General features: G+C 50.0%; 1 protein-coding gene across 8 annotated transcripts in view; it reads left to right on the forward strand.

Moving 5' to 3' along the window:
• FHOD3 (formin homology 2 domain containing 3) overlaps positions 1-12,301 on the forward strand; it is a 493,863-nt gene that overhangs the window by 288,157 nt on the left and 193,405 nt on the right. For all 8 annotated transcript variants that reach the window (XM_073790663.1, XM_073790659.1, XM_073790662.1 and 5 more), the window contains one exon: positions 5,036-5,147. In XM_073790663.1, coding sequence (XP_073646764.1) covers positions 5,036-5,147 — 112 coding nt within the window. The remainder of the gene's footprint in view (positions 1-5,035; positions 5,148-12,301) is intronic.

Consider the following 12,301-nt stretch of genomic DNA (forward strand, 5'->3'; position numbering starts at 1 on the left):
AAATCCACGTATGAATTAGTCAGCTCTCCGTATTTGTGGTTCCTCTGTATCCATTGTTCTGCACCTGTGGATTCAACCAGCCATGGATCATGTAATACTGTAGTACTTACTTTTGAAAAAAATCTGCATATAAGTGGACCTGCGCAATTCAAAGGGTTATCCAAGGGTCAACTGTATATAAAAAGTAGGTAATGTGTAGCCCAAAGGCTGAATCTCGACCCCCAGTGTGTTTCCTCCAACCCTAAAAAAGAGGGCTTATTTGTGTTAGCAGGAACCCACAGGTTGTCACACGGCTCTTCTGCACCATGGAGGCCCCGAAGGGCGGCTGGATCAGCCCTGAGCCTGTCCAGCTGTCTCTTCTCCCCACTGCAAGGGCCCTGCTCTGGGAAGCGCTCTCTGTTCTCAGCAGCCTGGCTCGGAGGGCCCTTAACACGGTAATGCTCTCAGTTGTGTGGTATGGAGGTGTTCTGAGTCCTCTCTCCACAGCAGGATGACCATCTCCTTAAAGGCAGGGCTACAGCTTCCTGACTCCCTCAGGGAACCTCGCTGGTGCTGGGCATCTGGAAGGCACTCAAGACATTGAAAGAAGAAGCAGAGCCTCTTGGGATTCAGAGGAACTTTAAATGGGCTCAGCCAGTTCACCCCCATCCGGGTTCTGAATTCCTTCTGCAATAGCCTTAGCAAGGGCCACTCAGAACCTCTGGATGTGGGGAATCTACCACCCCAGCATCTGGTTGGTCTTAGAGCCACTGCTTCTGAGGCTGACTCCATGTTGCCGTGTTTAACTGTTTTGTGACCAGTTGCTTTGTCTTCCCAAGCGATGGATGCTCCACCGGAATGAGAATCTATTCTTACTGATTTTCCCTCAGTGCTAGATGGATAGGCCGGTGTTTGAGCCTGTGAGTCATTGCAATGAAACCCCTCATTAGAACATGAAGGAGCACCAGGCAGAGATGAAATGTCCTTGGAGTGTCACTGCCCTTTGAGAAGTCTTCAGTGTCTGAGCCACGCGGTGGAGTGTGTGCTGGCATCCGAGCCGCTTGTTCCCGCCCCCTCATTTGCGGTCCTTGCTCCTGCCGCCACAGTGGGCCTGCCTCTCCTTACCCATCACTGGCCTCTGGTTTGCCTCTTCTCAGCAGGTCGGGAAGCTCAGTGGCCGCTCCCGTTAGCATGTGTCTTAGGATAAGTGCTGTGGCACCAGGTGTGGATTTTTAAGAGCTTTGAGATGAGCAGCGTGTTTGGACTTGGAGGAATGGCTGTGTGGCCTCCACTGTGGCTATTCCAAGGTTTTGGAGGGTTTTGATAGCTTTCCAGGTTCTGGAGGGCATCAAATTAAGTGATTTCTGGAAAAATAAGGGTTTGATGTAGAAATCTTTTGAAGTCAGGTACTTTTATTACTTTCAAGTCTGTGCAGTAATGTTAGTGAGGTATTTATCAGGAGGAGTCCTGCTGGATGTATTTTGATGGTTAGTTGGGACATGCTTGCAATTAGTACCATTCATTTCCATAAAATTAACGTGCTGATGCTCTTTTTCTAAAGTAGTTTAACTGTCTAATATGTTTGTGATTACTTTCACATAGTAAGTCTTCCAAACATAAATAAATGTCCGCTTAGACTCAGTAGAAGCCAAATTTGTAGAAACCTAAAATCATGAATCAGAAGAGTTTAGGGATTTAAAAAAAATAAAATAACAGTGCCAAAAGATCTCTAAACAGAGCCTTTATTGCAAAGAAGATGACATGAATAGGCATGTTGAGACTAATAGAGAAAGAAGGCTCCCTGAGAAAACAGTCAGTGGTTTCTTACTTAGAGAGCCTCATATGGGAGAGTGGGTCCCTGGGACCATGCCGGCCAAGGCCCCGTGACCACAGAGATGCCCAGAAGGGGGTCCTGCTGAGACCAGCTGATGGGGGAGTGGGCTGGGCAGCAGCCAGGTTCTTTCCCACGAAGGCACTGAGGAGGCTTAAACCACATAATAATAGTGTACCCACTGAGGAGGGCGCCAAGCCTGGGCTTGCTGGGTTGTTTTATTTACTTGAAGAAATTTTTTTCAGCTCTCAACGTACAAAGATAGCACAGTTCATCATGCCATGCCTTCCCCTCCTGCCCCCAACCTTGTAGCTGCTGAGAAAAATACTCTGGAATTTAGTCTGTTCTCAGTCAGGGAGAGCAGAGAATGTGGGACTCAGGTTATGAAGTTGAAAACTTCTAAAGAGCTCAAAGCCCTCACAGGAACTCAGGTGCCACTGCGATAAGGATGTCGCCGTGAGGACAGAAGCCCAATACGCTGGTTGTCCTCCGTGAAGTTGTCGGGGCGTGGAGTCGGGGATACAAGGCTGGGTACACGTACATTAGTGGTTGGGTGTGCAGAGCAAACCTCGGTGAAAAGGGCGCGCCGGCCTGCCCTTCGTGTGTAATACTGACCCAGTAGTTCCTCGGGGCAGACGCTGTTTCCTGTGTGTCAAATAAAGTAATATCTCCGCCACCAGGTAGCTTCTGCTCTAGTTGGGGGCAACAGAGGAACATCAGGTGAACAAACTTGTATGTAGCGATTTCAGTTCATGACAAAGGATGTGAAGAAAATAGAACAGGGTGATGTGAGTGACCAGGGGGCTCCTTTAGATGAAGTAGTCAGGAAGCCACTTCCCATGAGGGGAAATTTCTCAGACCTGGAGGATAAGGAAAGGCCAGTCCTGTGGTGACTGGTTAAGGAATAGCCAATGAGAAGACTGAGTCATGCACAAGCTTCAGTGTGTGAAAAGCGCACGGTCGCATGACTAAAGAAAGGTGGCTAATGGAAGCTCCCTGGGCAGAGGGAGAGTGACAGGAGATGAGGTCAGAGAGCTTGGCAGAGACGTAAAGCCCACAGGGGTGGATTCCACCCTGAATGTGACGCAGAGCGAATAGAGGGTTGAGAGTGCCCAGGTCACTCGGGCTGCAACGTGGAGAATGGACTTCATGGTGACAAGCCCAGAAGTACTTAGGAGGCTGTCATGGTGGACAGGGAGATGGAGATGTGGAGGGAGTCAGGGCAAGGACAGCCGCTGACAGCCCTGGACGATGGCGTCATCGTAGGATTGGGTGGGGAAGGGCAGGGTGACTCCCACTTGCACTCAGTGGTGGCGGGGCCTTGTCCTGAGGTGGGGGCTGTGGAAGGAACATGCTGGCAGTGGTCTGTGGGACGGAATGAGCATGCGTGCCAATCAGGAGTCCTCTTTGGGCCATATTGAATTTGAGGGCCTGTAAGCATTTGAGTGGCGATGTCGGGGGCCAGGCCTGGAGAGCACTGAGTCATAGATGGGACTTAAAACTAAGAGCCTGGATCAGCTCACCTAGAGAGAGCGCACGGCAAGGGACCGGGGGAGTAGTGAGCCCTGAGGCCTTCCCACACCTGGAGGTTGAGCTCCTCCTGGAGGAGGAGCCACCCAGGTAGGAGACTGTGGTCGGCCATGGCGAGAGGAAATTGTTTCTGGAGGGAGCCGTTGATCGTGTCACGTGCTGCTGAGGGTTGAGCCAAAGTGAGCACAGAAGAGTAAGCACTGACCAACGCGGAGGTCATCAGCAGCCTTGACAAGAGTAATGTGATCTGCGCGGTGGAGGTAGAAGCCCTGTCACATTGGATTGAGGAGTCCATGGGAAGTGAGGAAGGGGCGCCAGGGAGGGTGACAACTCTTTTGAAATGTTTTCCTATAACTTGGAGCTGGGAACCAGGGCACTGGCTGGAGAGAGATGTGGAATGTAGGAAAAGCCAGCTGGTTTACTAGGGAAGTAGGACAGAGGAGAAGGGGCAAGGGGTAGAGGGAGGTGCATGTATTTGGAGAAATGACTGTGGGTGGGTGGTGGTTTCACGCTGTTTCCCGCGGCGTGTGCAGGGCTCCAGTTCTCCCCTACTGCGTACACGTGCCCCTAATAATTCGATGTGAGCTGATGCCTACGGGGGCTCTGGGCCTTTCTGCGCTGCAGAGTGAGTGGAGAGCCTGGAGCCGATTCTCCATGGCCACGGGGGTGGGGCGAGGGGGCGTGGGCTGATTGGCTGGTCCTTACCTGATCCATTCATTCAGCGAGCAAACATGGCTGAGCCCATTCTGTGCCAGGTGTAGTTCCAGGCCCTTCAGACACGATGCAGATCAGCCCCTGTCCCCTAGAAAGTGCTTTCTGCCGGTGGGGGGCGGGGCACTGCCCAACCACCTGCTGCGGGTGGGAGGAGCAGCCCCAAGGCAGGTTTGCTGTTTCTCAGAAGCAAGATTTGAACCCATTTCCAGGAGGAACTTGGTGTGTGAGTTCCCTGAGAAGGAGGTTCTTGGAAGGAAGTGGGGTGCAGGAAAGGAGACTGGGTGGAGGTAGCAGCTGCAGCACCTGCAGGAGCGGGCAGGGAGCTGAGCTGGAGCCCCCAGGCTGCCACAGTCCCCCAGCTGCTGAGCTGAGTTAGGGATCTGCGGTAGCATCAGCTGGGAGGTTGGGGAATTTCTCTGGGTGGGTGACCCTCGGCCCGCGTGAAGGAGGGGCCCTGGGCTCCGTGGGGCTCCTCGTGCGTGCAGTGCTCTGGGCCCAGGACTGTGGGGTGAGGCCCCAGGCAGACCTCTCTGCAGTTTTAAGTGCAGGACTTGGTTCAGGTGACCTATTGTGACCCTGGACAAGTCATTTAACCTGCTGTGCCTGCTTCCTCGCCAGAAAAATGAGAATCGATTGTTCTACTTCAGAATGATCTAGTCTGGATAAAATGAAGTAACCAACCCAGCAGCTGTTACCTCGTCTGTTGAGAGACCATTGGTGTGAGCTCTGGGGCCAAAGGCCTTGTGTTCAAATTCTGGTTCTATTTCTAGCTGTGCAATCTTGGGCAGGGGCCTCTGTGCCCTCAAGTTTCCTAACCTGTGCAATGGAGACTATACTAACGCCTGCCTTCTGAGGCGTCCAGTGAAGGAATCTGTGTAATTGCTGAGAAGAGGGGCTGGGTGCCAGCTGCTGTTAGGACGAAGCTTTCAGGCATCCCCGCCGTGTCTGCAGCTACACGATGGTTGTATCTTTTCTCTGCAGTTCCGCCTGGTGGTGAAGACGGCCCTGAAGCTGCTGCTGGTGTTTGTGGAGTACTCGGAGTCCAATGCACCTCTTCTGATTCAGGCCGTCTCTGCTGTCGACACAAAAAGGGGTGAGTGGTCCCTGCCCACTACGTCGTCGAAGTAGAAGCGCCTAATGAAAGAAGGCTTCCACTTTTTACGTGTTCAAAACAGAATTAAGAATGAACAGAATTCCCTTTGTGTGGACTTCCCACCGCAGGAAACGTATATTTTAGGATAGTTAAGTGTACAAAGATTAGGTTAGGGAGGGAACAGTGAAAGAAAAGCACTGCTGGGCTAACCCATAAAGCTAACCCAGCTTATCTTTATGCTGTCTTCAGCCTCCGCGACTGAACACACAGAACCAGTTCCTTATCCTCTTTTCCCATCCTGTTGGGATCACTCTGACTCCTTCCTCTCTTCCCCTCACACCTGCTTGGTTGGCTCTGACCCCTAGATGTTCCTTGAATGTTCTCGCTTCCCGACATCCCACACCCTCACCATCTCACCTGGCATCCCTTGCTTCCTTGAATGTTCTCCCTTCCCTGGCATGCCCACCCTCCCCTCTGCTATTGGAGGATTCTTCTGAAGCACAAATTTGGCCACATCGTTTTCCATCTAAAACCCGCCAGTGGCTTCCCGGTGCCCACAGGATTAGGACCTGACGCCTCGCCATCTAGCCCCTGTCCACCCGTCACCTCCGCCTCCTACCCGGCTTGCAGCACACCCTCCCTATCTTGGATCAGATGGGCGTATGCTCTCAAAGCCCTCACGCGTCCCTATTCTCCGCTGTGCTCTTGTCACTGCCCATCTCCCATGAATGTGTGCCCTGCTCAAGGGCAGGGTGGCTGTCTCTTCTTGGTGTCCCAGCACCTGGCTGGCCCACAGCAGGCAGGCCTGCTGTACACACTTGATGACGAATGAGCTTTGGATTCGGTTTACTGTAAAGCAGGCCGTGGCTCCTATAATACTGTGAAGCCTGAAGCTAAAATGGGGTGTTTTGTTTTGTTTTGTTCTTTTAAAAATATTTTGGTTTTGTTCCTCAGTAGGACATTTTTATTAATATTATCATCCCCACAAAGACTCTAACAAGAACAAAAACTTGATAACATTATTTTTTTTCTTTTTATAACAGTAACACGCTGTAGAAAATTTGGAAAAAACAATGTAAAGGAGACCGTAAAAAATCACCTCTAATCTCACCAGAGAGAGTTGTTGTTAACATGTTGGTGTATGGTTTTGTGTATGTGTGTGTGTGTGTGTGTGTGTCTGCATGTGCACACACACGTTTATGAACAAGTCAGCTGAGGGACAACCGTCAAAAAGGAACGAGAGGCCTAAATAGTCCTCTTTGATTCAAACCACTTGTGTCTCTGACTTAGCATTGCTCAGAGAGCCACATCCAGCGCTGAATCCAAAGATGAAAGAAAGCAGCTCACTAGTTGCTTTGAAAGTTTGAATATAAGTTAATGAAAGCCATCCAGGACCGTGAGCTGGGCTCCCGCACTTTCCCCACAAACACGCAGGCAGACCTCAGTCCCCAGTTCGGTGGATTGCAGGCTGGAGGGGACTCCAGGCCTGTGTGTAGGTGTATCACAGAGGCAGTCCCTAGTGTGTGGTCGGGGGCTGTGAGTCTGGAAAGTGGATCCCAGACAGGGGCAGGTTTCTTTCTGCCACAGCCTGTTGCCATCTGAAGCACGAGCATGAAGACCCTCATGGCCTCAGGAGCAGATCAATGGCACTCCCTGAGAATCCTAATGAAGGCTGTCAATGGCTCAGAAGCCAGGCCGGGCTTTCCCAGGGCCAGTCAATGAGGCCTAAGGCCAAGGTGGGTATTTGTGGAGAGAGTGAGGCCAGTCCTTTCATCTGTCCTTGGAAGATTCATACTCCATCCTCCAAATCTGGGGGTTGCTTTAGGACAATTAGCGGACTCTTCATTTTCCTGTCCTAAATTTCAGGTAACCCATGGGCCCTTGTCATGGGCGCCATGTTAGAGGGGACAACCTTCTTGTGACCTTCCTTCCTTGGACTGCACATTTCATGGAGGGCATGTTGTGGACGTAGAGGAGTGATCCCGAGGGCACCCTACCCCCAAGACTCTACCTGCAGGCCCAGTCAGAGGCTGTCAGCTCTACTCTCTCCCCCAAGACAAAACAATGGCCATCTTTCCCCAATTTGTAAAAATATAAAATCAAAACAGCCAAGGGGTTGTTTCTTCAACGTCACGATTTTTGCCTGTAAAATTTCTTAAGCTTCTGGCAAATGCTGTCACCTGTCTGCTACTGAGCACTAGTGGCTGAGAACAGAAAGGAACAACACTAATGGAAAAACTCATCCAGAGCTTATCACGTGTGGTTCATTCCCATGTTTCTCTATGGCATGTGTGGTCTCGGCCATGATTTTCTAACATATACATATAACATCATCCTCTTTTACTGCTAGTAGAATTGTTCCTGAACCTGTGCTGGAATTGGACATCTAAATATGTCATGCTCGGGCTTCCCTGGTGGCGCAGTGGTTGGGGGTCTGCCTGCCGATGCAGTGGACGCGGGTTCGTGTCGCGGTCCGGGAAGATCCCACATGCCGCGGAGCGGCTGGGCCCGTGAGCCATCGCCGCTGGGCCTGTGCGTCTGGAGCCTGTGCTCCGTGGCGGGAGGGGCCGCGGCAGTGAGAGGCCCGCGTACCGCAAAAAAAAAAAAAAAAAGAAAAAAAAATCTTAAATATGTCATGCTCTTCTGCAGGAAGCAGCATGACTAGCAGGTGTGTTTCCACCTGGCAAGCTTAGAAGCTGCTCTCACTCTCCAGTCCCCTCTCAGCTGGACCAGCAAGTAGACAGACGTGCCAGAGGTGACTGAGGGCCAGCCGAGTACGTCCATTTCCACACAAGTTTATAAATAAGCCATAAATTTGACTCCTCAAGGTGGCTTTAGACTCATTTTGGGGGAGATAGGGTGGAGAATGGGCATGTTATAGACTTTTTTAGTAGAAAGGAATTCTTTTGGATGATGAAAACTGTTAAGTTTAAAGAATCAGCAAAGAAAATCAACAAACGAGCTAAAAGACCTCAAAAATTACTACCGCCTACGGCAGATGAAGTTGTCTGAGAACAGATTCCTCTGGTTGCTTTATAAACATCGCACATCCCACACGTGGGTTAACCAGAAGTGTTCATTTGTGAGCGTGGATGGACAATCTGCTGTTAGGCCAAGAGTGGGCCAGTTAGGGAGCAGCAATAAAAGCTGAGGGATCTAGGTGTTTCATAGAGACTAATAAATATGCATGAATTAATGAAAATTAAACGGGCCCCATTTGATCCCGGCAACTGCCCCTTTGGTTCAGGGGCTAGAATGAAATGGTGGACTGGAGTTAGTCTCTAGGGCATGGCTCAGTGTCACACCTGTCTGCACATACTGCAGGGGCAGACTCTTTTTTTAAAGATTTATTATTTATTTTTGGCTGCATGGGGTCTTGGTTGTGGCATGCGGGATCTTCGTTGAGGCATGAGGGAACTTTCGTTGCGGCACGCGGGCTTCTCTGTAATGGTGGCATGCAGGGTTTTTTTCTCTCTCTAGTTATGGCGCACAGGCTCCAGAGCGTGTGGGCTCTGTAGCTGTAGTGCACGGGTTCCAGAGCATGTGGGCTCTGTAGTTTGCGGCACGCGGTCTCTCTAGTTGAGGCGCGCAAGCTCAGTAGTTGTGGCGCGCGGGCTTAGTTGCCCTGCGGCATGTGGGATCTTAGCTCCCTGCCCAGGGATCTAACCCGCGTCCCCTGCATTGGAAGGCGGATTCTTTACCACCGGACCGCCAGGGAAGTCCCAGGGGCAACTGTTTTGCCTGCATCTTCAAGTCAGTTTCCCTTCCTAGTGGATGGGGCCAGGCAGGAAGAGAGAAGGGCAGTAAACACTCATGGAAGCCCACGGGAGGGCCTTTCTTTGTCATTTTGCTATCATCAGAGACTTCCTTTACTGGGGACCTTCGCTGTGGTGGTCAATAGGAAACTGGTCGAGAACCCTCTGCTCCCCTGGGTGGGGTACCCCTCCCTCTGACTGTATGAGTTTGCCTCTCAGACACAGGGGGCGGCACTTATTTTGTTACCCACAGACTGGGTAACTTATTTTGAAATTTCAGTCATAAATCTTGAGTCCTGCTAATTTGGTTCAGCACTGCTTTTGAAGAAGTTCCATTTTTCATTTGAATGTGAGGTGATGAGATATGACATAATTTTTAAACATGTGTCTAACACATGATTAACAGGGGAAAAAGAATCCAGCCGTCTTTTCAAGCGATCCCGTCTCTGACTTCTGCTCAAGGATACGTTGCTCTGTGAAGAATGCACAGAGCATGGTGGAGGTTAGAGTGGGCAGAACTCAAGCTCTGTTTCCATTGCTGCTTAGAGCAGAAGCATACCTGTTAAGTGTTCATTGATCACGCTGAAAGGCTTGGAACGTGCCGCTGGGACCTTGTATTTGAGCGTTAGACCAACTTGTGTACAAGGCATCGTGCAAAATAGCTTACTCTTTTCTTTTGGGTTTAATACAGAGACTCGTGGGGAGAGTAAGAGGGAGAAGTGCTGAGCGGTTTATTCTGGGTTGAGGGAGGAGTGCTGCGGTTTGGTGGGAGGAGGACTCTGGCCTGGGAGCCTGTGTGGAAGGCCTATGGGTCCGTGTGGGTGTCCTCCACCCACCACCACTGCAGTGGCGGCTACTGCTGTTCGAGTGCCTGCCACGCAACAGACGCTGTTCTAAGCGTTCTTCGTATAAAACTCATTTGTTTGACGAATTTATAAGTGCCAACCATGTGCTTGCAAACATCAGAGAAAAGCCAGGCTGTCATGGAACCTACACTCACTGCAGTGTTTGGGGTGGAGGAAGGGGAGGTGGAGTTGGAGGGAGACGGATGATAATGATGAAGGAAATTACTGTCTCCTGACGTTCTCCATCAGGGCTCAGGAGAATCGACAAAGTGCTCTACCTCCATGACACCTCACAGTGAGCCTCTAGGGTGGATCCGATCCCTCCAGGTTAGACGCGTCTCTCTAGCCTCTGTTCATTCCACTACTTTGGGGCTCGGTTTCGTTCTCTGTTATGTGAAGGGGGAAGACCGTGTGGTTTATGATTCTAATACAGGACCATCCCCTACCTACACATACACACACGTAAACCCCAAATGGAGCAACAAAGGTGATGGTGATGGGGGTGAACTGGACCATTTAGTTCTGACAGGTGGCAGCTCTTGGGACAGTTACGACTGCTGGTGCTTGATACAGGCCAGCTGGAGCCCTGCCAGGGCTATTTGTGTTGAACTAGAAGGTTTCTTCCCCTTCCCCTTCATTCTTCTAAAAAGTTTCTATTTTCTGGTCCCCAAACAGTCAAAGGACAGTGAACATTTATCCCAACAGTGTATGAATACATGCAAATTTCCAGTCTTGAAATCCTTAAATGGTAAGAAGGGAGTCAGATATTACAGCTGAAGAACAGAGTTTTTAAGTGTTTGAAACACGGTGTTTGAGTGTTTTCATTATAATGGATAAACTAGTGCACAGATATGTGTGTCTGCATGAGAGAGAGAGGAAGAGAGGAGATAGTCCAGGTACATCCCTCTCTCTGGGATGCCTGTGGTTGCTTCTTGGCTTTTCCTTCCCCAGGCCCTGTTTGACATGTGTGACCCCAAAGTAAGGAACCAGGAAGCAGTTCTGGACCCCCGAGCCCCACTAGGAATCCTTCGCACTGATGCTCTCCCTCTTGCATAGGCTTTTCTTTACGCATATGTGGGGAACCCAGTAGAACTCGTGTTTTCGTGTTTTGTACTGAGGTCGGGTGTGAGTGTGAATGACGGAAGTTGTCCTTGTTATAAACATGAGCAAAGGCACTTGGAATGCTTGACCGATTCCTGGACAGTGAGACCCATGACCTACTGACCACACTGATTGTCTTGAGGGCGGAAGCAGTTACTTTGCTGGGCTTTGGAGAACAGGTGTGGACTTCAAAATAGTTTGATGATAAAGATCAGCAAGAAGATAATTTTCAAGAATTTCAAGAATTTCAAGAATTTTCAACAGTTAGCAGGCAAAGGATCATGCTTTTGTGTTCACAGTAACAAAGGGTCATAGAAGCTTAGTCCATAGGTTCATAGTTTGGAACAACTGGACAGCTAGTCCAAAGGAAAAGGCTTTTTGTTCCCTGGCTGGGAGCACCAACAGACCTGTACATCAAACTACATCTGTGTCTTTCATATTGTATAGTAGGTGCCTATTCCTTTTAAAATTCTCCTGTCTTCTCTTCTTTTCTTACTGTGTGCATTTAACCCTCTGGCTCTTTTAAAACTGCCCCAGTTTAACCCACCCATGCCCTCTCAGGGGTCTCCAGTCACTAGTCAGACATTTTCTTGAGCACCTACTATGTGCCGGGCACTCTGCCAAGGGCACAGAGATAAGACAGGACACATCACTGCCCTTGGGGAGCTTTTGTTCTCAAGGCCAGGAAATCAGCTCTGACATAATCCATCCATGAATCAGCATTTGGAACCCGCTGGTTTTAGGTTATTTCAGACTTTACTTTTTCAGCAAAAATAAGCCATGTCCCTTTGAGATCTTTATAGAGAAAGCAGGAAAGAGCTGCACGTTCCACACTGCCACGCCAAGGGCAAGGCAACACTTCACTGCAGATGTTTATCTCCAGCGTAGGAAATCACATCAGGATGTCGTGTACCCTTTGTGGCCTTGGCCTTGGCTTGGCGATCCTGAACGTGGAGGGTTTCCCTGCCCTCCCTGGAGCCACGGGACAGCCTCCAGGAGCCTCCCCCAGGAGCTCCACTGAGGAGTTACCTCTTGCACCAAACCTTCCTCGACCATCGCACTGCAAGAGACAGACCTCCCTTGCTGAGTGACAGGCTTGGCTAAGCGCTTTGCCTTCTAAGTGCTTTTACCCTGTGCTGAGGTGTGTTCCTGTACTTATGCCTAACTGTTCCATTTGATTATAACCTCTTGATGACAGACTCCCAGAGACCCAGTTCCTTGGTACCTGGTTGATGCTTAAATAGTTATTTGTGCCTTGATTGAATACAGATAATATACTTCTGTTCTTGAAATGTTTGCTAGATGGACGTTTCACAGTTATTGTTTGAAGTCCATTGCTAGAGTGACTGTAAAGCTCTCCTGTGTCCCCTTTCCTTGCAGGAGATGGACATACAGAGAGTACTTACAAAGAATTTCCACACTTGGAGAGTAAAATGCATGGTCTAAAAAAAGC

Source organism: Tursiops truncatus, chromosome 13 (genome assembly GCF_011762595.2).
Source record: "Tursiops truncatus isolate mTurTru1 chromosome 13, mTurTru1.mat.Y, whole genome shotgun sequence".
NCBI lineage: Eukaryota > Metazoa > Chordata > Mammalia > Artiodactyla > Delphinidae > Tursiops > Tursiops truncatus.